The following is a 26,828-nucleotide window of genomic DNA, read 5'->3' as shown; positions in this document are numbered from 1 at the left end:
TTTCCAAGCCTGGCAGCTGCCCACCACTCTTACTGTGCCCCACTTATGCTGAGAGTTAGAGTAAAAACAACATCCCTGCAAAGCTCATGAGTACCATTTATGTCTGTCGTTCCTGCTGTTCTTCATACTGTCACCTGATTAAGCAATGATTTTACTTTTAAAAAAGGTCCAAAGAATTTAAGCACTTAACTGAAATCCATAGAGTTCCAAAAATCAAAAAGTGAACCGGATGCACTCTCTGTACTCAGGTAGAGAGCCTCAGGAGGTGGTATTTCAGTACTTGCATGTGCCAAAGTGGATGAGTTCTAGACTCTCTTATGTGTATTAAAATATATTTTATTAAAACAGGACAAGAGAATAAATGAGCACTAAGTAGACATACCTATTTTTATTACCAAAAGAAGAATTTGATGCATTTAACATTTTCAGTCTTCTTTTAAAATTTTATCTTTTATTCACTCATCAAGACCAAATAAGTTATATAAATCAGAGCAGTTTTCATTTCCTCAATGAAGTAGTCAACAAGATTTTAACTTCTTATGCTGACGCAGTAGCATGTTAGTTTTTTTCCAAGAGTGTACTGGTCTTGGGTTTCCAGAAATATTCTTCTCCACAAGGCTACCTTTCTTGCACAGCTTTTAATGGAAACTCTTCCGTGGTACTAGCAGAACACTGTGGTTCCCCAGGAGGGTCTGACTGCAGCCAGGTTGGGTGTCAAGGCACACACCTGTGTGCAGGTGCACCCCAAGGACCAGCCCCCCAGGCTGGCAGAGGCCACCCCAGCCCTTCTGCCTCCCACTGCTCTTTAGAGGAAGCCACAAACTACCCTGAAGCTCCACGCTCAAGGCAGGGGCAACAACTCCACGTGACAGGTGTTAAACCAAATACTTCTGTATTTAATTATAGACAAATGCACAGGACTATCAATGACAATGAACTGAGGCATCAGCATTGTCATGTCCCTGCTTTAAACAGTGTCTAAAGCAACTTCTAAACAAGTACAACTTGGGATATTCATGTAGAACTGAAACGGTGATTTGTTTGCTTTACCTAGTACGAAGGGTTTTCAAACACTCCAGTAACTTGTAACTAGGCCCACGGTTGCCATTTCCCATCTGCTTCCCATAAGCAGATATTTTGCTTTGTACACCAGTAATAGATTTTTCCCCAACAACAATGCAATCTCATTTTCATAGTAACACACAAAAGCATTCTAGTCCTGCTCATCTTCATCCCCATCCTCATCTTCGTCCCCTTGATCTCCAGATTCAATATCATCTTCATCTTCAACCTGAAATTAATAGAAGATCTGTTGTGAGCAGTAACACCTCTGACTTTATCCAGCCAGTGGAAGACAAGAGAAATGCTTAGGGAATGCAGATAAGCTTACAGCTACCCTCAGAGTATCAGCCAGGTCAATTAATGCTTCATACATGCAACTGTCATAATGTCGCAGTTTTTACTTCTCTGCTAAAGGTGGCTGAGTGCTGGGGACAAGAGGCAGGGGTCATCTTTTACTGATGGCTGCCAAATTAAGTTGAGAAAGTAACTCTGGTATGTTTAACACCCCTCTGTGCATAGAAAGAGGCCTCACCAGACTTTTTGCCATACCCAGACTGGTCATATCTGCCTCAGACCCAAGAACTCACTGGCTGCATTCCTTCACGTACCGGTACGCCAAGATCCTTCAATTTGATCTTGAGTGCAGATATCTTCTGATCCTGATCAGCCAAAAGCACCAGGAGATCATCCTGTTCCTTCTTGGATTCCGCGACTTCTCGCTGCAGTTTGCTCTTCTCATCTTGCAATATGGCAACCGTACTGCTGGAGGAGTCCAGGTGCTGCTTCAGCGACTCCTTCTCCTCAGAGAGGGCTTTCACTTCACTCTGGCAACAGGAAAAGTCCCACATCAGGTTACAGTACAAACCCAGGAACAGCTGTTTCCTAAAACCACGTTCCATACACTACCTTTAACAGCTTCAACCCACCTTGTGCCTGGTGGCCCTGCTCCCACACACACCTACACACCCTTACCCAAACCAGTACCAGGACAAGTACTGACTGGGGTTCCCTTCTGCCCAGCCCAACTGCACTGGCCATGCCAGAGTACAGCTCATTCCTAGACTGTCCTTACAAACTCCTTCAAGGCAGACAAGGCCTACATTTCCCAAGGGAAAAAACAGAGGAGACATCCAGCTTCCCCTACATGGCCTGAGACACTGAGGATGCTAAGGAAACAAACCACTTCCACCTAAAACCTTTGCTATTGTAGAAGCCCTCCTAATTGAAGGCTGATTATGTAGTGGCTTGGTTTGGTGTTCACCCACTACCAACCTTCAGTTCTTTTATTTCTTGCTCCAGTCGTGCCTCCAATTCAGAGCTGGTTGCTGCTGTTGCACCACTGTCTCCTAACACAGGATCTGCAGTTGCATTCTGTGGACAAGGAATTCACTATCAGTGCCTCACATACCAACACAGTAAGCTAAGATATTACAGTCATTTTCTTAAAGCATCTTTCCTTTTTACAGCGTAGCCAAGGGATGGTCATTCTATACATCCCATGCTGCAAGGCATCAGGAAACAGATCTGTGATTGTGGGGTCTCAGTGAACTCCTATGCACATGCACATGTTCACACAAAGAGATGGCAAGGTGCAAATCTTTGTTACAGGGAAGCTAGAGTTGAAACAGACTGTTCAGGTTTCTTCCAAGCAGACTCTGTAACAGCCAACCCACTTAGACACTTCTGAAGGGCCAAAGATGCTTTTATTAGATTCAATACCCAAATCTCTGTGTGTGACTACTAAAAATAGCACTAGTGAAACCTCAGCCAGCCCTGCCCAGTTATAATGTCCATAATGTGGCAACTGTCTGTCAGCTACAACGGCCACACAGCACAAATTCCAGACAGTTGTACCACACTTGAGCCAATGCTCCAAGCAAGGGAGGCAGGAGGATGTAGGATGGCAGTGAGGTGGCCTGACAGCTGGTGGCACCATGGGACACAGACACACCTCTGCCTCGTGAGCACACATGGCCAACACACATGCAGTGGCATCTCCCATGAGAGCAGCTGACACTTGTGACTGCAGCAGTGTTCAAAGCCTTCCTCTCTGACCAGCTGTACATTAAACATTTGTCTGGCAGCTGTTTGCAAGGCCCATGTTCCTGCAGCTTCATCTGGGTAGTGGGCTGTGGAAATGTCTGTAACACTTCCCTACAATGTGTTGTTCAAGTTCCATAGCTTAGTGTTCACTTCCTAAAGCTGTTTGCTAGTGCTGAGGACAGTCACATTTATTTAGCTATTCTGTCAGGCCTTACTGGGTTATCACTCCAGTACCCAGTCAAGGAAAGCTTTGTAGCATTTGGAGGCCTGCACAGACAGATGCACCTCCCATTTGCCATTCAGCTGTACCTCAACTTTCTAGTCAGCATTCTCCAGTGCTTGTAAGAATAATCCCTTCCATGTACATGATATCACAGTTGTCTCTCACAAAACTATTTCCTTTTATTAGAGTATAGCTTAAACCCCCAGTAGTTGGTATTTGCTTTTTTAAGAAGACCAAGGAACACTGCCCTCCCAGGGCACTAACTTGACTACCAGTCCCCTCTGTTCTCATGAGGGGTTTGTCTCACTAACTCATTACTGGATTTAAAACGCTGCTGGAATCACTTGATGTGTATTCTTAAAACAAGATAGGTTTAGGACAGAAGCTACAGACACTGTAAGCAGCAAGGCAGGTCTTGAAGATTTAGTCCCCAGTAAAAACAGAAGCAACTTGTGCACTGGTACCATTACTTGTAGCTTTTGATTCTCCATCTGAAGCTTGGAGATTTCTGCAGCCTGTAGTTGTATCTGACTCCTGAGCATTTCTAATTCCTTTGGGAAACAGACAAAAACTTAAAGTTAATTTGATAATGCAAGGTAGTTATTCATATGATATTTTTCTCAAGTTGAATGCTACCAGACTCACTGCCTCACTAGCATGTATGTGAGGAAAGCTGCCTCCCTCTCAAGGGGAGCACAGCAACCATTTCCCTAGGAGACTAAACTAGACTATTTTCTCCCCTGCTCTCACAAACCCATTTCTCTGGAATGCCCAACCAAGGCACCTGTCTGAGCCCCAGTCATGTTTATCAAGGTGTTTCACACCACCTAAACTCCCCTGAGCATCTTCTGTCCATTATCCCTCTCAGAGCACAAACCCACTATGACTTACTAATCCAGGCATAATTAGTTGTGATCAGACAAACTCTGCCAGGTATTTTTTTGAACAACAGCTACCTTAAATTCCTGGATCTGCAGTCATTTAAACACTTAGTCTGTGCTGTACATCTAATACCTGGAAATTTCAATAGCTGCATTTAAACATATGCTTTGCAGTGGATAAACACATTCTGCAAGTCTGACAAGTCAAGTGTCTTGTCCTGCCTGAAACCTGCTTAGTGAAAACTGATTTTTTTTTTGGATGCATGACCTTGATGCTCCAAGATCAGGACCATCATTACAAAGACAGATGATTAAAACCAGCAACACATTCAAGAATCAGTGCTCCTCCCTGAAGGGTGACAAAGCTCCTTTCCCATCCCAAGCTACCCCTGTTGAGCCCAGGTTTGCTGAAATGCCACAAGTTCACCTTCTGCAGCTCACTATTGTGCTCCAAGCCAGCAGATTTGATGGTCTGTGAAGACTGCTCTGTGGTTCCCATTTCCAACTGGGAAGAATTCTGCAAGAGCAACACAAAAATCAGCCTTAGAATGAAAACCCTAAATATAGTCATGTTGTCAGAAAAAAAAAAGAGCAAGCAAAGTGTTCTTGCATGATCAAAACTCCCAGCAGAGAAGCTGCAAATAGACTCAGAAAGGCACATCAAAGCTCTCTGATGACATGAGAGCAGCATTCAGAGGTCTGCATTCAGAGGGACTCAGCTCCTCTAAGGTGGGTGCAAAGGCACCCCTCCCCAGTGCAGCTGCAGGAGACAGGCACCCCTGGCAGCAGCATCTGTCAGCCTGCACTGACAGGCAGGCCCCCAGGAGCAGGTCTGGGGCATTACCCCCACGAAGCTCCTAGGAGATGCCCACCATTTTTCCCCACCCAAAACACACTAAGACTACTGGTTCTAAAGTTGCACAAGTTTCTTGTGCCAACAGTGCTAAGCAGCAGAGGCTCTGCTCAAGCCATCTCCTACCACATTCCCTCTTTTCAGCATGCCATTAGTCAGGATAGCTTGGCTGCCACCACCATGAGGACATGCACAGCTTCAGGCAAGTTACACTTGAAACCAGGAACTGGCAGCTGGATTGAGTTCTGCTGAGACAGCACTTACTAGTTTTTCTATCACAGAATCCTTTTCCCTTAACTGCCCTAGCAGCAGTTCATGCTTGTTTTTCCATTCCTCCAGCTCCTCTTTCAACTTGCTCACTTCTTCTGTCTGAATGCCATTCACCTGGAACGTGTCACTGTGGGAGTTATGATGCTGGGTGTCCTTTCCTAAGGAACAGGAGTTCACAAAGATGAAACAAACATCATTCTAAAGTTGGCTTCAAACACACGACTTGAAGTCCGTACTGCCTGTCCCCCTTCTGCCCCACAGGGCAATACAAGCCATTCTAACTCAGCAAGCAAAGCACAGTATGTAAGAATTCTTTAATAATAATAAAAGCACATGATAAAGAGCTCTAATTTGCCATTCCTTCAGGTATTTATGCTGCTTCAGTCATTCAGTCCATCCAAAGGAAGGCCATGACATATTCTATAGAGGGAAGGTAATTGTTTCCAATCATAGATAATTTAGAGTTTTTTCAAATCAAGTCATAACCAGCTTATCAGGCATCTTGACCTTGGAATCAACTGGAACATACTGCCCTGATTTAAACACTCAGCAATTTCTCTAGTGACAGCAACAGGCTTCACCTTGCACATCTGCCCTACTGACATCTTCCCCAACTCTTGCTTTCATTCCAGATCCAAACTCCAGCACACTCTGTGGCCCACCTGTTCCTGTTCCGAGCCTTAACAGGCAGTGACTGGTTTGGATTAACCTGAAGCAGAGCAGAGGCAGCCTCTCCCAGCAGCTCCCTGCTAGCCACAGTTCCCCAACAGACATGGCTGCTGGAGCTCTGCTGCAGCTTTATATATGATTTTATATCATTCCTCCTAATATTTTACATTATTCTTCATGAAGCCTACCTAGCTGTACTTTGAGGAGATTATACTGGTCCTTATGCTGTTGGATCTGGGACACTTGCTGTGTGACAGTTGCCTGGAGCTGTTCATTCTGAGATGTTAAAGTGTTGATTCGTTGCTTTAGTTCTTCAAGCTCCTGGTCCTGTGAAAGGAAAAAAGAGCACTTAGAACTAATAACACTTCAGAAAACAATCCTGTCAGGAAGGTGAATAAAGACAAAAAAACCTTAACAGGACCTGCACTTTAGTCCACTTCAAGAATCTTTAAAGAAGTCACAGCAACTGCAGACATCCTATGTTCACTAAAGCTTCACTGATGGTTCAGAAGTGCCCCTGAGTTCCACATGTCCCCTAGACCCTCATCCCTAAACTCAACACCTGCTTTCAGTTAAAGTTCATTACCTTTGTTCCTCTACTTGCTGCAGCAACCACACAATTGAACTACCACTGGAAAAAAGGTTCTGAGAGTCCACCCATAGTAGGTATAACACTCAAACTAGACCAACAAACCACTTCTTCCTTCAGCCCCATCTCATCTCTTGCCTTTCCAAAGGTGAGAGCACAGAATTAAGAACTGCATCTCTGAGGGGATGCAAGTTCTCCAGTTCCTCATTTGAGAAGAAACGCTCCAACGCAAGAACAGATGCCCCTCAAGAAAACAAGAAAATTAACTTATCCAGTGTTCTAAACACTGGCATTTCAGTTAAACCTAGGCAGAAGTGGTTTTAGAAGTGTTTCTGCATTGCAAGATTCCTTGTCACTTGTTTTGGAACAGGGTATCAAACTGCACTGCAGTGCCTCTGGAAGACAAAACAAAGAGCTTGTAAAGGCACATGTACAGGGTAGTGTCCTCTTACCTGCTCCCTAATGACTTTTTTGTAGTGAGTCACAATGTTGTCATGCTGTTCCAGTGTCTTCTTGACCTCCTCCTCCTTTTTATCCTCCTCGCTGGACTTGTAAATAGCTTTACTTATAACACCTGTCAAAAACAGTCTTTGTCAATTAGAGCCCAGTTCAATTTTTTTGGTCTTCAAAAGAGTCCCAAAACCTCACAGTCTGAGTTCATGGCTTGATAAACTCAACCTGCACATTAAAAAAAAGCAAAGGTTTAATAGCAAGTGGTGATTTCTTTATTGCAGGGTTTGCACACTTACTGCTTTACTTGGTTTCAGACAAGTAAATGGGTGTTTTGAGTCTGTCCTATCAGAAAAGTTGTGTTTTACTTGCACTATGTCTGCACTATAACTGCAGCCCAAGTGGTTGTACAATAAGTGCAAGACTCTGAACTACAGTGGCAAAAGGCAGATCAAACTGCTTGGGCAAACCCATATTTACAGTTGCTGCTTTAAGACTTTTTCCTTCTCTAGTCTGAGGTGTAAGTATTATATTAATAAACAGGACACCAGTTACATGTTAAGAACAATGACAACCTGTCTATTCTGTGAGGGACAGAAAAGACTAAAACAAGTGTCCATCATGTCCTAGAAAGCCAGGAAATTCAGCATTAAGTTTTCTTAATTAAACAGTTGGAAACAGCCAACATTTGGATTGTGTACTTCCACAAAAATCAAGCCTTTATGATCATCACATGTGCTCAGTACTTGAGTTTAAGCACAGGTAAACAGCTCCTGGCCAGTGTGCTAACTCCCAGAATCTATTAAGAATTTAAGAATCATTTCTTCTAAGAACATCAAGTAATCCAGTTCAGGTATTTTTACTAAACACTAAGTGCAAGCTCAGGTATATGATGACTTCCAGCTATTCCTGTCATGTCATCACACTCCTTTAAGACAGTTACATTCAGCACATTTTGTAGCCACCAGCTCATCATAAACTGGAGAAACGAGTGCAACATCTCACCTTCCAATTCCTTTACCAGCTTGGTGAATTCATGGTCAAACATCATGTGGTCTGGGCTAGAGAAACTAGGCTGGGGCTTCTGAGCAGCTCTGGAGTAAAGTTCATGTTTGCTAATGAAGCCAAGCTTCTCAATGAAGTTCTCCCTGCCAATCCTCTTCTCAATCAGCTGCTTCAGCTTCTCTCTAAAAGCAAGAGAGAAATCAATCCCAGTGCAACAACTGAGAAGTGAACCCCTCCTTCCCTCATGGCAGGTTTTGCAGTTGCAACTCTTACCTGTCTCAACCCCACTGCCCTGTCCCAGTTAAAAGCCTCTTAAACCATCACCTGCCACTCACAGAACCTTTCCCTACGGTCCTTTTATTCCTACATCATACTTACTTCCTATAATTCTCCAGGGAATTGTCATTGTAGTAGATGGAAATGCCAAGCAAAAGTGCACACAGGCCTTGGACGAGCTGCTCCTCTTCTCCCAGGTTCTCAGCTATCTGCCCTGTGAGCTGGAGCTCTTGTTAAGGATATTGGACAGATTTCGGCATCACAGCACATGCAATGAGTTTCTCCCTGTATACACTCCCATTTATTTTCACATGTAAAACCAAGCTTGATTAAGAATTAGACAAAAGAGCTGGTAAAACCCTTGCCAAGTTAACGCCTGTTTTGAAGGACTTGGGTAATCAGTGGTTTCCCTGGAAGTTCTCAGTAACTGTTTAACTCAACACTAAAGACTTGCAGTGTAGATAAGGTGACAGTTTAGCCTTACAGACTTCAGTATTTTTATCCTGAAAAGCAAGCACAGAATTTCTTTTTAAAGAGAAGTATGAACACTCTTCTTGCCACTTGAGTATGAGCTTAATTCACACTAAAATTATCACTGGGCTTGTTGCAGTAACACCCCACTTGGCTGGCCAGCTGTGGTGCTTTTCCACTGCACTGTGCTATGTGCATCCTACAGACAGGGCAGGGTATGCAGAGCACTGGCAACAAAAGGCTCATTTTGTCTCTTGGCCCACTGCATTTTCTTTCACGTCATGCAGAATCCCTGTAAACTCATCTAGACAAACCTTTGACTTGAAAATGAAGAATCCAGGTAATGTCTAGGCAAGGGGTTCTATCCACAAGCAGGTCAAGGATACAAAAGGTACGTTGGCTGGGTTGTGAAGGAAGTGGGTGACAGCAATGGAGCAGTTGCTCAGCCAAGTGCAAAGCAACATCAGTAGTCCAACCCTGGTCTGCACTTTGCTGCCCTGCAAAGAATAAAACTCCCCATCATCACCTTTACACAGTGGATGACTACAAAAAAAAAAAAGCTGTACTGGATCAGAACTCACCTACTTCCACCTCACAATTGTAAAAGCAAGTCATGTCTTTAAAAACCACCCATTCTTTAGCTATTCTGGCAACAGCTTTAGTGCTTGGATCAAACAGAGATAAAACCATTCATATTGAACTGTCTTCAGAGCACACCAGCAAGCAACACATATGTGAAAAATGATTCAAGGCAAGTTAGCACCAATATAAAGTCATAACACATTAGTTCTGCATTTGTAATTAAAACAAGGGTGACACAAAGGAACATACACACAATGCCTGTAAAGAAGGAACAAGGTGTACATGTAGTCAGGGAAGGATTCCCTGGAAGAGATGCATCACCAAGACTTGCCCTGCTGACTAAAAACTGCCAAGTGTTCCTATTATTTTCTAGGTCAAAGAAAGATAATAATGGAGTGGTTTTCAGTTCAGACAGGAATGCTAACTGCAGTACTTTATTTCTGTCAACTTGAGAAAATTCAGTTTTGTCTCCAAATTGACTACCTCTGTCTCTGCTGCAGGGTTTTGGGCCCAGCTGTGCTAAAACAGGCATCCATCTCTTCCAACAGTCAATAGTCAGATGGAAGCAAAAGAGCTCCCTCACTTCCATTTCCAAATACTGGCTCTGATTGGCCCAGCACTATCAACCAGTCCCTACTGGGAATAACCCCTGGAACTGGCAGTGTTGCCCTACAGCATGTGGGCACACCTCAAGCTTCTTGAGAACACTGGCACACACCCTTAACTCAGAAACATGGAATTACTTTTGTTTACATGGAATTACTATGTGCAGCATTTAGCACACACAATTTATGCTGGAAGCAGCTGCAAGCCACATTTATTCTCATGCACTGCTTCCTGTTCTGAGGTCAAATTGATGTGCTCTGCCTAAGGATTTTCACACAGTGCCAAACACCCTCTATAAACAACAGCTATTTTCTAGGCACACTGTGGTAACACCCACTCAGAGATGACAGAGCTCCATGGCTGCTGTTCTACAGTTCAGGCTTGGGAACAACACAACCCCAACCCCTCAGGACAGCTGTGATCAACAGAGTAAATGAAACTATTCTACAGCAGCAATAATTTTTTTGTGCTTCAATTAACAGCCTGGAAGTCAAACAACTCTTCAGGGGTCATTTGCTCAGGATGAGAACCCCGCTACTCAGGACCAGTAGAGTCAAGGTTAAAGTATCTGCTGGTAAGTAGAACACACCCATGTCTGGAAGGCAGGTTAAACAGTTTTTCCTTCAGCAGCCAGGACACCAGCAGCATGTTCCCACTTCAGATGGCCCCAGCTGTTTGCTACAGGCCAGTCAGAAAACAGCGTTTCCAACAGTTTTAGTTCTCCTTACAAGAAAGCACATCTGTTACATGAACAGATGGTCCATGAGTCCACCCCACTGCAAAAGAAGCACCCGTGCTGCCCTGTATGCCACAGTTCTGTGGAGCACCCCCGGAGAATCCCCCGGAGACACAAGGAGTTTGTTATGCCAGGGAAAACCCAAACCCACTGCAACACAAAGCTGTAAGTGGAAACACAAAAAAAAGCAGTTAAAGAAAACCTCCCCAGCAAACCCCAGACAAGAGGGAAAGGCCTGCTTTTGGCAAGAAAATGCCCAAGCTGTGCCAAAAAATACATACCCGTCTGTCGATCTTATCACCCTGCAAGTTACACACACATTACTGGAGAACCTTCAAGTGGAACACAGTTCAGACACATCCCCCCCAGTTTGAGTCTCTTCTATTATTTAGGACTGAAGAGCCTAAAGCAGTTTTACTGACTCAAATTTACCATATGCAACAATGCCAGGAGGAAGATAAAAATGAGTACTGGCTCTTTTCAGCTACAGCGGCTGAAAGAAGTCACATGAAGGAATTCAAAATTCCAGCCATTATTTGCACTTGCAGGAAAAGTCTAATTACCACCAGAATAACTAGCTCCTTACTATTCCACATGCTTTTTGCCCCCAGATGGTTATAACAGAGGGGAATGTCACAAGGAGGTTTGGCCTAGAAGGGGAACTCACTGGGCATTTGCCAGGCCAGGTATTAAGATGCTGAACAAGTTCAAAAAAAGCTTTTAGCCTTTCATAGCAAAGCCAACAATCAATACATGAGAGCCTGCTCTTTTCATGATGTTTCTAGTTAGCAGGCCCAGGTTAAATACCAAACAGGCACTTCTTGAGCACAACAACATCATCACTGGGGATCCTGCCAGTTGGCCTTATCTCTTAAGCCAAGTTTTGGGGCTGGATAGTTCAGGGCATCTGAGAACAGGCAGCATCAAGAAGCTATGTGATGGAAAAGCGAGATTTGTTGCCGTTCTCCTCCCTGTGAAGCACAGAGTGCTTTAAGCAGTGCTTAAAAACCATCTGCAAAAGACAACCCTCCTCGTTATACCACCTGTACCCTCACAATGCCCCTGCCCAGGAGCTGCATTCCCCAGGACACCCAGAGCTGTATCCCAAGGGTGCAGGCAGAGCCGTACCTGGGAGAGGATGTTGGTGCACTGCTGCAGCAGGGACACGGGCGGGTTGCCAATGCTGGTTGCCAGCTGGACCCTCAGCAGCTGCTCTTTGAGAGTGGCATTCTCCTGCAGGGCATGGGCCAGGGCCACGGCAGCACACCAGTTGGACAGGGAATCCGTGGAGAAGAGGCCCCCGCAGAGCAGCTGACCCGCCGAGACAGAGTTACCTGTAGCTACCAGAGAGGCCAAGAGATTAAAACAAGCCACAAAACCAGTCGAGTATATTTAGGACAGCACAGACTTTAACTGCAGGAGGAAAACAAACAAACAAACGAGGTTTTAGAGCAATCCTAAGCCAAGCTGCCCTGCCTGGATCAGACACTGAACAGCAGGTACTGACTCCCCCCAGGACAGCAGCTGGTGCATTAGCACAGTGCCAGCTCAGGGCTCCCTGCAGCCATGTGGGCCTGCCCTACCGTCAATGGTGGATGGCAGGAGCGTGGACACAATCTCTCCTTGGCCTTTTTGGTTTTTGTAGAGGAAGCACTGGAAGCAGTAGAGAACAGCACAGCGTAGCACAAAGGGCTGCCTCTCGTTCACCATGGACATCAGCAGGACTACAATGGCAGGCCTGGAGGAAAAGGAAGGGAAAGCCATCAGAACAAAGCTGTGAATGCAGACAACCACAGCTACAATTTGAAGGGTGTTCTACACGTAAGGGAAGATATCTTGGCCTACCACTGCATCTATAGCCATTTTAAACAACAGCATTGAAACACCTGGTGTTACTCAAGTTTTTCAGTTACTTAAAACACAGAACAGCAGACGGATTATCCATCTTCCTCGCCTCCAAATGCTCTTGTAGACTGTCCTCTGGCTGACAGGGGCAGCTGATCCAACCTAGGAATTTCTCTGCTATTGCTCATTCAGTTTTCAGGTACCACCAAACATGAATTCTAGGCCTTGTCTCAGTACAAACACACCTGACACCTTCATGCTGTACCCAATACACCCCACATGAACTTCAAGTTGTTGCTCCAGAGCCTAATTCCAGCACTGATTTTAAACAGTCCTTTGGATTAGACTGTCATGGCCCATACCAATACACTACTACCAGAGTTCAACGCTTTTCTTCCCCTACCTTGGTGGATTAGAAGGTGCATTTACAGAGGCAAAGTAGTCTTGATTGGTCTGGCATCCTCGGATGACCTCTGATACAGTATTAATGGTCTAGGGAAAGGGCAGAGAGAAAAGTTAAAGAGAAATTGAAGTGTGAGCCATAATCTACCACCTAGATCGCTTCAAGTTGTTCAGTCTGACCCTGACAGCTCAGTATGTAAAGGCACACACCAAGCCTCGGCACAGGTCAATTCAGTAAAACCACTGCCCATGAAATCAAAGCATTTAGGAGCTGTGAAACACTGACCTAAGGTTAAGGGACAAAGAGCTCAGGGGGCTCTACCACACCCAGTCACCTCCAACTTAATTTTCTCTGCCAGATCAGTTTTGCTGTGCCAGCCAGTTAAATTGGACACTTTTTAAAAAAGTGAAAAGGTAAAACCTTTTATGAAACAGAAAACAGCAACAGAGTAACCAGCCCACACTCAATCCACTGCTGACAGGGCTTTCTAGAACCTAGAATTCCTCATCATTGGAAGCCTGCCAAAAAGAACACTTGAAGACTCTCACAAAAGAGAAACAATAAAAAAACCCACCCCCAAACCAGGAAAACAGAGATCAATTCAGCTGCTCTGGGATATGCTGAAATCCAGCAGAAAAAGTAAGCAAATCCAAATCCTTTCTGCTTGCAGGACACAATGTAAGTGACTCTCCCATTTGTGCTGCCCACAGAGGAAGCTGTTATGTCTGGCATCTGAAATACTTGCTTAGTAAATATTCAGTTTGTCTCTGTAGCAACTGGTTCTCCCTGTAGACTGCTGTTACCACCCCTCTGGTTGCCCCCACCCCTACATCCATTTGCCCCTCTTACCTCTGTCAGGATGTCGGCAGGAACCCCAGTTGCCATGAGGATTGTGCAGAGCTGCTGTAACAGCCCACAGTGGAACATGGCCTTCTGACAGCTGCTCGTGGCACCAGGAGGGTTGGTGGGAGACACCAGCACCCGCACAAGCTGGAAAAAAGGGAAACACTTCCATGTGAGGAGAGCCCAAGACATTCTGAAACGCAAAACCAAGCTCATTTGAGGTTGACCATGAAATGGAATTGCTCCTCAGAATGGAGACTAGAGAAAAACAGAAGGTTCATCTCATTGCTACCTATGGTTGCTTCATTTTGAGTTCCATACAGGGGGATTCTTTACACAGAATATCCCTGATTAGGTTTTCATCTTAACTCACTGCTGCAGCTCAAGTTACATGAAGCTGTGTGATATACCAGCCATTACAGGTCCACCTGTGGCAGTGTTGGTGCTGAAAGCAGCACAGCTCATGGGCATTGGCAGCTAGTTCTGAGCTAAAGGGAACACATGAGCCTCACAGTTGTGACATGACACTTCACCACAAGGGAGCTGACAAAGTGCTGGCATTGGTGCTTAGGAGTTAGGGGAAGGGTTTTACCTGCAGCATTAGGTGAAGATTAGTTACTTTCTGTGCAGACCACCCACAGTTGTCATCTCCCACCTCAAACCAAGGCTTCATACGCTGAATGTAGGAACCTTCTTTGAAGAAGTTTTGATTGGAATTATTATTCTTCAGCAAGTTTTGTAAGAGGAGGAGACAGTCTTCCACCACTATTCCTGATGAGAGGAAAAAAATAAAAATGAAAGTACAAGTGAAAAGCTGGAAGCAAACTAGTTTCCCCTTGTGCAGGCAGGACGTGTTGGGTAGAACAGAGCACACACTTCTGAGCTCTCCATTCTTAACACACATTACACTTGGATCAAGAACTGGGAACCTCACAAACTAAGGAAGTAGTCCAAGGACACTCCAAATTAAACACATTGATGTTGATCCAGCATATTTCCAAGGAAATCATAGTTGTTTTTCTTCCACAAGTCCAGGGCAAATTTCCAAAGCATATACAGCTCATTAGTCAAGTGGGTAGGAATGGGAAAGACCTAAAACAAAACCTCACCATCACTCTGTGTCCTGAAGTTCACCTACTTGAGTGTCAGACTACACTGTCTCTATGATATGCACTCAAATGAAGTTCCTCCTGAACTGCATTGTGGTTCCAAGGCAGCAGTTTCTTCCTGGGTTACACATTCCTTCTCTTCAATCACTGGCTACATCTTCAACTCATTTCAAAGCTACTTTCTAGTTCGTGTTATCCTCAGATAGAGGTTCCTCCTATCAGAGGAACAGATATGTAGGGGGGGAAGCAGAGAAGTTTTAGCACTTAGGAATTTACATACCAAGTCTCCGAAAATTATTAACTGCCTAAAAATAGCAGCTTTAAATCAAAGGTTTGCTTAATATTTCCATGCCAACATACCTGGAGTAACTGAGCTGGAAGAGAAGCATTAGCTGCTCCTGCAGCCTACAAAAAGGTCATCAACAGCAGCCTGTCATGTTACTGAAATAGACTGTGTAGTAAACTGCAACTGATGGTAAACTCATTGTGTGTTGCTAGTAAAACAAGAGCTCCAAAGTGCTGCACTATTTTTGCTCATATTTTTTTATCCTTTATCCCAACAGGTAAATCACTTGGCAAGGAGCTGACCAGAAAACTGAAGTTTTCAGAGCAGCTGAAGGAACTCAGCAAGCTGTTACCTCCAGCCACTCCAAGCATCCAAGGATCTCACAGGAGGAATGCAGATGCTTAATTCTGTAAGTGACAAATGCAGCACACACATCTGACACTGCCATTCCAAGCACATACATTCCCAGGCCTAAGCCAGGCAAGAACACAGTAACTCACTCACACGTGCTCAGAGAGGTTGGCTGATGTTTTAACTGTCACTTTTCAGAAGACACTGAAGCCCTGCTACTTGGTCCATCTGGTTTAGCTTGGTTTGTTACAACCAGTGTAAGTTTTGCTCCTTCTACCCACTGACCCAGGTCCGATTACCCACTGTAGGTAGGGGTAAACCTAATGTAAACATCCCCTAATAGCTGGTGCAGAAGCACAAGACCAAGTCTGAGACTTTACCTCCATCGCTGTTTCCTTCCTCTGTTATGATATCCAGAAGTCTCTCAAAGGCGTTTTCAAAGGCAACAATTTTCTGTATGGCTGCATTACTTTTGGTCAACTGCTGTAACAACAAGACTCCCTTGACAGGAGGGGGAGAGGAAAAATTCAGCTTAGTTTTTCCAGAACTCCATTGCTTTTCTCAAGTCACAGCTCTCAGAAGGATGCTGAATGAACAGCATAATCCTCAGCCAGGACCACAAGCCTGGACTTCATGCCCTGCAAGTCAGCACATCTCAAACCCCACCATGGACACCAGGCAGTGGCTCTCTCATGGACAACACCAAGGATGCCAAGTGGCCACACAGAAGAGAGGGGTAAGTTCCTTCTGTACTTACATCATTCCGTATAACCTCCCTAGAGTCTGCCAGTAAATCCATCAGTCTGGAAACACCTGCAAGAAACACACTTTTTTAAAAAGTAGCATTAAAAGGTGCAGCTTGTTTGTGCTGGGGGTCTTCAAGACCCCTTGCTCAAGACTCCTCTAAGCCCTCTGCCGTGTCTGCTGAGTTTCCAGCTCCAAGGTTATCAGCAGTGAATTCAACCACTCACCCATGGGGCTGACAAGAATGATCTGCTGCACTTGGGGGCCCTGCTGCTTTAAAAGAGATGTAAGTAGCTTCACTCCAGGCCAACGGACATGGAAATCAAATTCCTGCAGAGATGGAGAGGAGTACATTAAGGAATCCATCCCTCAGTATTTAACTCAGATACACTGACAGATGCTTAATACTGCTGAAAGCCTAACATGGGTTCCATGTGGGAAAAGCACAGGATCATAATGAAGTTGGATTACCAAGGGAAAAAAAAAAAAAAAAATAGGTATTTGTGTTGCTCTCTTCGAGCATAATACTTTTAGTTTAGGAACAAAATTTTTTAACAAGTGAAGAGGCAATTCTGAAAGATAAAACCATTGGAAAATGAGTTAAACATACCATGCTGCAGGAAAGCAGTCACCCTTTCCACTTGAATTGCATCTCAGACACTACTGTCTCACGATCATTTAATTATCTCAAAAATTATCCTTGCACAAGTCACAGCTGCTGCTGTTTGGGGAGCAATAATTTTTATTGTTTCTAATCAAGTATCTAAAACCCTTTCCCAAGTAACAGGATGAAAGGAAATGGCCTCAAGGTGCACCAGGGGAGGTTTAGATTATTAGGTATTAGGGAAAATTTCACCACTGGAAAGGTGGTGAAGCATTGAACAGCTGCCCAGGGCTGTGGTGGAGTCACCACCCCTGGAAGTGTTCAGAAACATGTGGATGTGGCACTCTGGGACACAGTTTAGCAGTGAACATGGTGGTGCTGGGTTAACAGTTGACTCCACGATCTTAGAGGTTTCTCCAACCTCAGAAATGCTGTGATTCTATTCCATGTCACCCTGCTTGAAAAGCTGCACTAATGGTGTTCATCCAGGTCAGTCCTGAGTCCCCTCCAACCCCACAGTCACTAGATGCCAGCACACCTCACACAGGCCTCACTGGGACAAAACCATGGCTCTCTCCAGCCCAGGTACAACACTGTTACTCACCTCTACAAGAGTCAACAGCAGAGTGACATTTTCTTGCTGTTTAATGAAAATCTCTGTGAACTGACTTCCCAAATCATCAACTTGTTTTGCCAAGTTTTCTTCTGTAATAGTAAAAAACAACGTATTACAACACAGTTGGAACAACTTCAGCAGCTGTGATTTTTATTCTTATTAAAATAAGGCCAGGGGTGACCAAAAGACTTTGAGTCACTGGTATAATGTTAATGGAATTGTTTTCAGGACAAACACCAAAACAAGCTTTTCACAAAACAAAACCCCTACATTATTGTAAGAGTAACTTTGAAGTCTCAGAGCAGGACACCCCCATGCAGCTCAACCAATGCAGGAGAGCAGCTCCCCACAAGGACCACTCACTGATGTGTGAGAGCGAAGTACACGTCACACCACTGCTGCAGGAACACAAAGCAGAGGCAGAAGTATCCCACAAAGTGACAAAAACATGCAGACAGCATCTCTGCACCACTGCTGTTTTTCTAGGCTGAGTGACAATTTACATAACTGCCCCACAAAGCAATGGCATGTAGGCACTACTGCTTGGCACAGTTAAGGGAATGTCAGCTGAAAAACTTCAGGAAGAGCAACTCTAATCCCAAGGGAAACAGATTTTTTTATAATATAAATTAACAGAACACAAACAGTAAAGCCAATGAATTTCTGACTAAATCTAAGAGTCTTTGGATTTTTTCTCCTACTTGAAGCGCAGGATTTACAGCCTTATCAAGGAGACATAAACCATTAACAACTGAGCAGGTATAAAAAGGGTCAAAGACCACACACCATTTCCAAGCTCTGCACTTGCTGGAGGGTATGGCAAAACAAATCTGGTGTCAAGAACATGAATTAAATTCAATAAACCTAATTCAAACTGTTGGCCATGGTGATTCACTGCAAGGTATCAGTAACATCTACTTGCTAAGGATTTCCAGTGCAGCAGAAGTCTTTTTTGTATGGCCTTCCAGACAGAATAGCTGATCATTTCCCATGTCATACAGCTGCATTTCCCCCTTCAGCAGGCTTAGGAGTACAGAGCTTACAAGAGGGACAGAGAAGCAGCAACACTCTCCTCTAAGTTTCTTGCTGCAAAAACGATGAAACATTACGAAGAAGTGATAGAAGAGAGGACAGACTGTGTGCAAAAATAACAGCAGCCTAGGCATGGAGCACCTAGCACAATAAATCCCATAGTGAGCTCTCTGAAGCTGAGGGTCTTGGCAAGTCTGGCACACTCCTGGTTTACATAAAGGAAAATAAAAACTCCACAGGAGTTCAGCTTCTGCACTTGCTACTGCAGAGTAAGAGGCAACTCAGTTGGGAATCAACCAGACATGGATTGCACACTGTAGTTTGCCGCAAGCCAAGGAGACAAAGCCCTAAACTCTAAACATTTTACTTTTAAAATTAAGTCAAAATATCTCATTTTGACTTTTCCATGAGCTGTGACTGAACATCTTGTCCTTTTCCCAAGCCCAGTTGCAAATAGCAGGTATGTCAAGTCTTGATCCCAACTGTTGTCCTTGCACAAGTTCCAGGTGGTAAGGCAAAACCTGAGCAGTACCCACAGCTTGCACAGCCTCTTTCAGCTTTGCTGTACTTTATTTACTCTAGTTCAGGATTCTTCTATGAAAGGGCCAAATCACCTTTTTTCTCTCTCAGCTCTTGCTTTTTTCTCTAAGTATTTCTTCTGCTACATTTAAGGAAAACAAGGAGCTGGACAAAAACAGGCAAAGGGAAACTGCATCTTTCACTGACATAGATACACCACAGATCTTGCTATCAGCCTTCTACCCATAACTGCTCTTTGAATCTAGACACTCACAAGGTCCTCAAATAAAAGAGGAACTTCCATCTGGTAAGATCAGCTCTTAGCAATTCACTAACAAGCAGCACAGCAAACTAGAATTTAATCCCAAAATAAACAGATGAAGTGCATTTTGATAAAATCAGTTTAAAAAAGGAGACCGTGGAAAGAATTAGTGGTGACTTGGAGTAGAAGTGAACACTATTTTAACATGCATTGCTTAAAAAAGACACTGTGAAGGATGCTCACGTGCAGCTCGTGCATTTGTGTCCAACTTCAGGGCTTCTTGCAAACAAGCCCTGTTCACAGATCTCAGCCCATGAAAATCCTACCAGTTCTGGAGCTGCACACTTTCATGACATCCTTATTGAGAAATTATCATACAATCTGTAGAGATCTGCTGGCATTCAACATGCCAAATCACAGGAGAAATCCAATTGGAAACACTTGAGCTCCAAGGAGTAAGTGTAGAGCAGAAGGCAAAGTGCTTCCCCTGAGCTCCAGTTGGGGTTTTTACAGTGTCCCTTTTAAGTGCCAGCAAGTGTTACTGGTGTGAGTAGCAACTAAGGCTAAAGTGCCATATTCATACAAGTAAAGGTTCTTTTACCTTCAGAGTCATCTGTCAGTGCAGATAAAATAAAAAGAAAGAAGAGACAGGTTTACAAGTTGAACAGCTTTCCACACCACACAACCCATGACAGCATAAGCTCAGGTTTCCCAAACAGCTATCCCAGCTTCCTACAGGAGCCCTGACTCCTTTGGGAAGTTCTTATGCAAGGGGCTGAACCAAACCACCCCTTACTCTTAAAGGAGTGCTGATCTCTCACACAACTCCAGTCTGACAATTCTTTGCTCATTTTAAGAGACTGCCAGTAACACTCTAGTCCAGTCCATAAGCAAAGCCACTACCACAAACGTGGATTCACCAGCACTGTAAGACTCTGACCTTGTTCAAAACATCTTTCATTAAGATCAGGGAACTTGATGAACAAGGTAAAGAAAGGCAAGTAAGCCAAGCAACAATCTGATAGTCGTTCAGAATAACATTCATAGGCCTTTGAGACCAGCTTTGATGGCCTAGCAATAAAGTGGCATGGATTTTACAGTCCAGCTGTACAGTGGCTGCTCGGACATCTTGGGAAGGACTGGCACAATCACTCTGTAAAGTGCCACAGCAGGGCTGAAAAACATCTTCATACTTACATGGTATCACTATCACAGCTACCTGAGATCTTACATCTCAACATCTCTGTCGAATCATCAGATTGTAGGGTCCCATTTGACAGTAACAGCCAAAATTATCCTTTCACAATAACAAACCATGACTTGATTTTTAACTTACAAGACTAGAAAAGAACAATTATCCCATTCCAACCTGACTGCTGTTCACAGAACATAGTTTTTAAAATTAATAAGCAAGAAATCAGTGTTATTTTAATGCAAGCTGCATACAAGATTTTTAGCATTGTCCTAACAGCTACACAGTAACAAAGCAAGTCTCAGCATTAGTAAATCACATTTGATGATGATTTGAAGAAGCCCCAAGGAAAGGAGCCCCACAGTTAATACAACTATTACTACTGAGTGCTTACCTTGCTCCTCCTCTTCTAGGTCATTCGATATTACATTGTAGAGAGTGTCCAAGGCATAGCCAATTATTTCAGAATCTGAACTGCAAATGAGAGAACCACTTTTCTTTAATGACTTATTTCCAGCTACTCTTACAAGATTGCTTTTCTGCCCAGGCAGTTCCCTTTGCAGCTTTAGGTTGCTCCCCCAGGCGAGCCTCCGCAAGTCTGGTGACACAAGATGACCACAGGAAGCTTCCCTGTAGGTGTGTCTTATTTCCTGAGTCATTCCCTCCAACCTGTTCCTCAAGTGTACCAGGAAAAAGCTCTGGGAAGGCTTCAGACCATTTCCCAGGAAGTCACCCAAGGAAGCTGCAGACAAGCTTCAGCACCATCCCAGGATGTCAGCCAGAACCCCAGCCAAAGCTTGGAAGAATGCAGGACCAGCTGTGGATTCTTCCAAACAGGCCAGCCTCTCCAGCTACACCCAGTTATTAAGGGGTTTTGAATTCCAAGCATCCCCATGAAGTTGCAGGGCAGCCTTGCTAACCCTAAAGCATTAGTTCACCTGCTCACACCCAGACCTGCCTCAGGACAGACCTGTTTCTTCTGCATTACCAAGACTGAAGCATCTGTAAACCTTGCACTACAAGCAAGACACAGCCAAGAGTCCAGGAGCAGAGTGTAGCCATTTTGCTGCTGCTTGCTTTGTTGCTCTTAAACCAGGAAACAATCAAAGCACAGCTGGTCAAAAACCAAAGGAAAATAAAAGCTAAGATCGCAGACAAAGGTACCTCTGGCTGCAAAGACACCTCACAGTACTGGCATAACTTAGCCAAATATCTGAAAAGCACATTGTCAAAGAAGATCTCATGCTGACTTTAAGTGCTTGCCTGCACTGTGTAAGGCATACCAAGGCACACCAAGTAAGGCTCCACACCAAAGACAGATTTGCATTTTAAGAGGCTGCTAGGCTGGCTCAGAGCAGAGGCCTGAAAAACCACCTCACCTTTTAATCCATGGAAATGGTCTCACCTAGCAGGTATGATCACATCTCCAGCCTGCTCATGTTTTCCCTGTGTCATGTTAGTTCTTCAGTACACTACTACAAAGTCTGTGCTTTCCTTTTCATAGACTTGAAACAATTCCACATCTAATAACACACAAAAGTTCCCTGGAAACCTTAAAAGACCCACCAAGCTGTGGCCTTGCTTTTCCTTTCCATTGTTAAGGAAATCACAGCAGCTACAAAAGAATAAGCAAATTTCATGTACACGTTTCTGTAGTTGAAAGAGAACACATCACAAAACGAGGACAGCAGTGTCCCACCTCTGCTGTTCACTGCCTTGCTACCATCTGCTGTTCAGCACACAGCACATCTCATGGATTATTCTCTTCAGGTTGAAGCTGCCCAGCTTCTCCTCTGGAGTGACAATCAGTCAAGAAATAACACTTCTATTGTCAGGCATCCATAAAAGATGCAGCCCCTGTGCTGGACTGCTGCATTGCACAGGGCACCTTCCCCATCCTGCCTCTACCATTTGTGACTTGACATGGCATTCAACCCAGAGGTCAGGACAGTGCTCCGAGTTCACAAACCACAGCAGAGCAGAACCGCATGGAAAGGAAGGCACCCATGTATGGGCTGTCCTACACATAGATAACTATGGTCTGTGCCTTAGAAAAAACAGCTCTCTTAGGTCCACACATTAGGCTCCAAGCTCTCTCAAATGTCACACTGAATTTCAAAAGTCTTCTAATATACATAGAGACAAAACAGTTAAAGATCAAGTTGGTTTCTCACCCCTATGCCTTCTCTCACACCAACTGTTCAGTGGTACTGGCCTGTTCTACAGTCAATGCCAAGTTTTTTTCAAAATAATCCCTGGTGGGATGTAGCAACATCTAGACAGCTCGTCAGTACAAGTCCTCTACCACATCCTACTTTATATTACAAAATAAACATATGGCATAAGAACTCTGGTGTGTGTAAGAGTCTGGAAAATGTAAAGCTGATTCAGGCTCCAGGATGGCTGATGCACAGAGCTGGAACACTAGTCCAAGAAGCCAGTTTGCTAGAGAACAAGTTTTAAACACTCAAGCAGGAGACAGAGCTTCAGGCAATCGAAAACTGTTTTAACGAGTAGAATGCTGTCTTCCATTTAGGAAATGGTGTATTGCTGTTCCAGGATAAAGGCTGTGACTAATTTGAAACAACAGCCCAAAATCCGAGGGCAGAAGTGAGAACAGGACACAAGAAACACCTTCACTTACCAAATTAAACCTTCCGTAATCTTAAACTTCACAGCAACACAGTCAGTGTGCACAGCCAGCACGAGTGACTCACATGAAAACAGTGACATGTGAGAAGACACTTTGAGTCAGCCATTGACTTTTCTTTTCTCATCCCATGCAGCTGCACTGCAAGCAAGTGAACAACAGGTGGAAAAGAGCATTTTCTCCTGCTGCAGAAAGCTTTAGGGTGCCTCAGGTGGACACTGGAGAGGTACCAAAGGTCACACACCGAAACAGCAACCACAGCACTGCCCTCTGGCAGCCAACCTGCCTCAGTTCAATATGCCTGTCACACTGGGCACAGGGGACAGCTGAGCCTGGGAGTCACTTAACCAGTTATTCAGATGAGCTGGCTCGGATTTGTGTTGAAATGATCCTAAACCCCTCTCACTTCTACCATCACTGACAGCAAACAGAGAACCCCAGCACCTTTAGCACCTGCACTGGTCAGCCACGGGGCCTACAAGGCTCTCTCAAGTAAGCCAGGGCACACAGCCTCGGGTGGCTGACATGCTGGCAACAGCAAATCAATTTACCAATATCTTGTGGCAGACAGCATTTCTGCAGCTGAAAACCCAAACAAACATGTATTTAATGGTTTTTCGAGCTGCAGCCTGAGTCACAGAAAACATCCACAGGGGTCCAGGATACACAAATTCCCAAGGATCAACTGGAGCCCAAAAAGCACAGAAAAGCCTCAAGTCCTTGCCCTGAGGGGTTCAGCTTGGCATCTCAGCTAGGAGAAGAGTAGAGCCCCACCTCCCTTCTCCAAGTTCAAATCTGCCCTCAGGAGCAGAGAAGCAGATGAAAGCAAGGCTCCTTAACCTAGTTTTTCTGGAGGGCTTCCCCATCGTACCAGGGACAGTTACTCCTATAACCTTCCCTTTCGCTGTTTGCACCAGGTCAGACATTCAAACTATCCAGGCAGATGAATAACATGGACTCACCTAGACAGCAGCCCCACACCTTCTTCCCAGCTGGCATAACTGGCTGGGCAAGCAAGGCCTCCACCAGGAGCCTTGGGTTGAGCACTGAAGAGTTTCATGTCCTACATCCATAAGAGGAGCAAGAGGCTTTCTTCCAGACACACAACTGCTGCTTTCCTAACTGTCCTTTGTCTTGACATCAAGAGACACACTCCTCCTTCCCATGTATGCACACCTAGGTATTCCGCCTAAGACCTTAAGGCTGTTTTATATCAGTTTATCAGCTTAATGGTTCAAACCCAGACAGAAAGACTGTCCCAATCCCAGCACTGCAAACAGGTTCCATGTTACAACCTGTGCCTACTATCAAGTACAGCAATGCAATCAGCTGCAGAGATAGGTAACATATTTCAAACACTGGACTCAACAAATACTACATTCTGGTCCCCACAGAGCATTCAGACTCATGTCATCTGTCACAGCAGCAGCCCTGGCATCCTGCTCTCCTGTTCACCTGAATCCTTCAGGGTCAGTGCCTGCATTACTACCCAAGGCAGAATTATTCTACCAATTCATTTTCCAACACAGCAGCAAAAGCACACACCTGATGACTTCATTCAGTTCCTGTTAATTGTGTCTACTTCACCTTTTGCCCAATAACAGGCTGATTTGGGTTATTTCAAACCCAATATTAATTAAATACATGGTCATTTTGGACTTGCCTTCCCACAGCCGTGAAAAGTAACCGCTGAGAAGCATGAAGGCACCTTGGTACTACCTTCACTCTTGAGGTGGTGTTTCTGTCCCTCATCCAAGACCCTGGAATTCTGTCCTTATCCCCTCTGAATATACTCTGATAAACCTGATCATCACAAAAAGCCACTGTGACAGGAATTAGTAGAAACACAGCTCCCTCTATGTGTTGTCAGTCCAGAGCACTGATTCCATACTTGTTCTTTCAGCGGAAGGGGGTCCCGTTCCCAGCCAGAGGAGGCTGCAGCACTCACCGGTCTGTCTGGAGAACGTGGATGAGGTGTTCCATGGCCTGTATGCCGACCTCCAACCGGTATTTCTGTTCGGAGAAAACCAGATTTGTCAGCGGTCGAAGCCCGAACACCAAACAAAGCTTCTTTAGTAGTACACGGCAAAGGTACTTCAAATCCATGCGGCTCCTCGGAAGTTGGCACTTACCTTGGATAACGACTTGAGAGCACGAACGGCGTCCCTCCGGTCATCCAGCAACGTGGACGAAGCCACCCGGTCACAGAGCTTCTGGATCTGGAAAGGTACGTAACACCCGGGCTAAGGCGGCCGGGCAGGACCGCGGGGAAAGCTCCCGACACCCTGTCCGGGCTCCGGCACGGCACGGGAGAGGTGCCCCCTTCCCACCCCGCGGCCCCGGGCACACCCCGGGCCTGTCGCGGGGCCAGCACCGGCACGGCCGGCGCGGCCCCCCGGCGCTGCCCGGCCCCCCGTGAGCCCGCTCACCGTGTCGGCGCCCGAGGGCTGCGGGCCGGCGCTGGGGCCGCCCATGACGCCCCGCAAGAAGTTCATGGCGGCTCGGCCCGGCCCGGCCCGGCCCCGCCGCTCCCGCTCCGCCGCCAACCCCCGCGGAAGCGCCGCCGCGCCTGCGCTGCCACGTGGCGCCGACGCGGCAAGGGCGGGACGGGGCGGGGCAGCGGGAACACCGCGGGAACACCGCGGGGCGGCCGCGCTCCTCAGCGCCGGGAACAGCGGGGAAACCGGCCCTACCGGCACCTCCGGCCCCACCGGCACCTCCGGCCCCAGCCAGCGGCAGCTGCGCTCCGGGAGAGATCCCGGCCCTCAGCGCACTTCCCGGCCTTGTTCGGGATCCGCTGCTTGGCCTGCATTTCTCATTAAGGAAAAAAAAAAACATCCCAAACGGGTGCGAAGAGCAGGGTCGGCTCGCAGAACGCTTTGTTGTGTACTGGCTCCCGGTGACAAACAGATGGGCAGACGCTGGGGGCATTAACCTGTCTGAAAGACAAACCCAGCACACCCCTGTAACCCAGTTCCCTGAGACTTCTCAGGGGTCTGTGCATCCACAGCAACCCCAAGACTTGGAATTCAGAAATTGATATGACTTAAGAGTAGCTATCACTTTTCTATTTTAAGTACAAGTAGAAAAACACTATTAGGTTTAACCCTAACTCACTCAGAGATAAACAGAAGCTTACCCAAATAACACTGACGGCTCAGTCCAAGGCAAGAGCACCAAGTAGTTGATTTTCTTTCAGACGCTGACTTTCCCCACATTGGACGCTACCACAGCACTTCCTGGATTCCTGCTGAAGAGCAGCAGCCAAGAACCATCACTCAAAACCCTTCAGGCACTGCATCCACAGACCAGATCCCAGTCTGATGCTGCTCTCCTGATGGTTACTGGTAGGGTTTGGCAGTGTTTGGTTTATTCTACATATCTAATTAAAGCAATTTTAATTCCAAATACAGTAAATGAGCACAGAAAGCTCCAATTAGGATGATCAGTTCCTAAAATTGGTTAATTTCATTTCAGGGAGAAAGCCCCTCTTACATCACAATTTAATCAGCAGCTTCAGGGATTTGGTTTTCCCCAATTAAAGAACAAAATCAATACTTTCATCTGAAATATGCAACTGAAAGAGAACATTTACTCTTTCTATAGTCTAAAATTAATAGCTTTCTCCTCTATCTGGAGACAAGCACCAAAAATCA

The 26,828-nt window shown here is 45.3% G+C and overlaps 1 protein-coding gene and 1 long non-coding RNA gene across 5 annotated transcripts in view; one reads left to right on the top strand and one right to left on the bottom strand.

The window, feature by feature from the left end:
- Positions 1-26,506, top strand: part of LOC113996640 — a 53,522-nt gene extending 27,016 nt beyond the window's left edge. Inside the window, exons 6-10 of the long non-coding RNA XR_005565793.1 lie at positions 10,463-10,554; positions 15,480-15,611; positions 16,120-16,289; positions 25,076-25,399; positions 26,372-26,506. This is a non-coding gene — a long non-coding RNA (uncharacterized LOC113996640). The remainder of the gene's footprint in view (positions 1-10,462; positions 10,555-15,479; positions 15,612-16,119; positions 16,290-25,075; positions 25,400-26,371) is intronic.
- USO1 (USO1 vesicle transport factor) lies at positions 363-25,713 on the bottom strand. Of its 4 annotated transcripts, none has more exons than XM_027737825.2 (25): positions 25,602-25,713; positions 25,305-25,391; positions 25,121-25,185; positions 20,917-20,996; positions 19,932-19,943; positions 17,506-17,606; positions 16,525-16,627; positions 16,311-16,366; positions 15,934-16,054; positions 14,400-14,578; positions 13,814-13,954; positions 12,965-13,053; positions 12,300-12,454; positions 11,845-12,056; positions 9,179-9,289; positions 8,424-8,542; positions 8,046-8,227; positions 7,043-7,164; positions 6,190-6,328; positions 5,327-5,490; positions 4,637-4,726; positions 3,793-3,879; positions 2,335-2,433; positions 1,671-1,886; positions 363-1,291 (listed from the first exon to the last, which is right to left on the bottom strand). In XM_027737825.2, exons 1-25 carry the CDS (start codon positions 25,665-25,667, stop codon positions 1,214-1,216), a joined length of 2,874 nt encoding a protein of 957 aa, XP_027593626.2. In that variant the 5' UTR covers positions 25,668-25,713; the 3' UTR covers positions 363-1,213. The 4 variants fall into 4 exon arrangements, with proteins under 4 accessions (XP_027593626.2, XP_027593627.2, XP_027593628.2 ...); XM_027737826.2 differs by having other exon boundaries at positions 11,845-12,050; XM_027737827.2 differs by lacking the exon at positions 19,932-19,943.
- Positions 26,507-26,828: the final 322 nt, after the last annotated feature.

Source organism: Pipra filicauda, unplaced genomic scaffold (assembly GCF_003945595.2).
Source record: "Pipra filicauda isolate LSUMZ 115617 unplaced genomic scaffold, ASM394559v2 scaffold541_size332799_pilon, whole genome shotgun sequence".
NCBI classification, from domain to species: domain Eukaryota; kingdom Metazoa; phylum Chordata; class Aves; order Passeriformes; family Pipridae; genus Pipra; species Pipra filicauda.
This window is presented reverse-complemented; position numbering and strand designations above follow the sequence as displayed.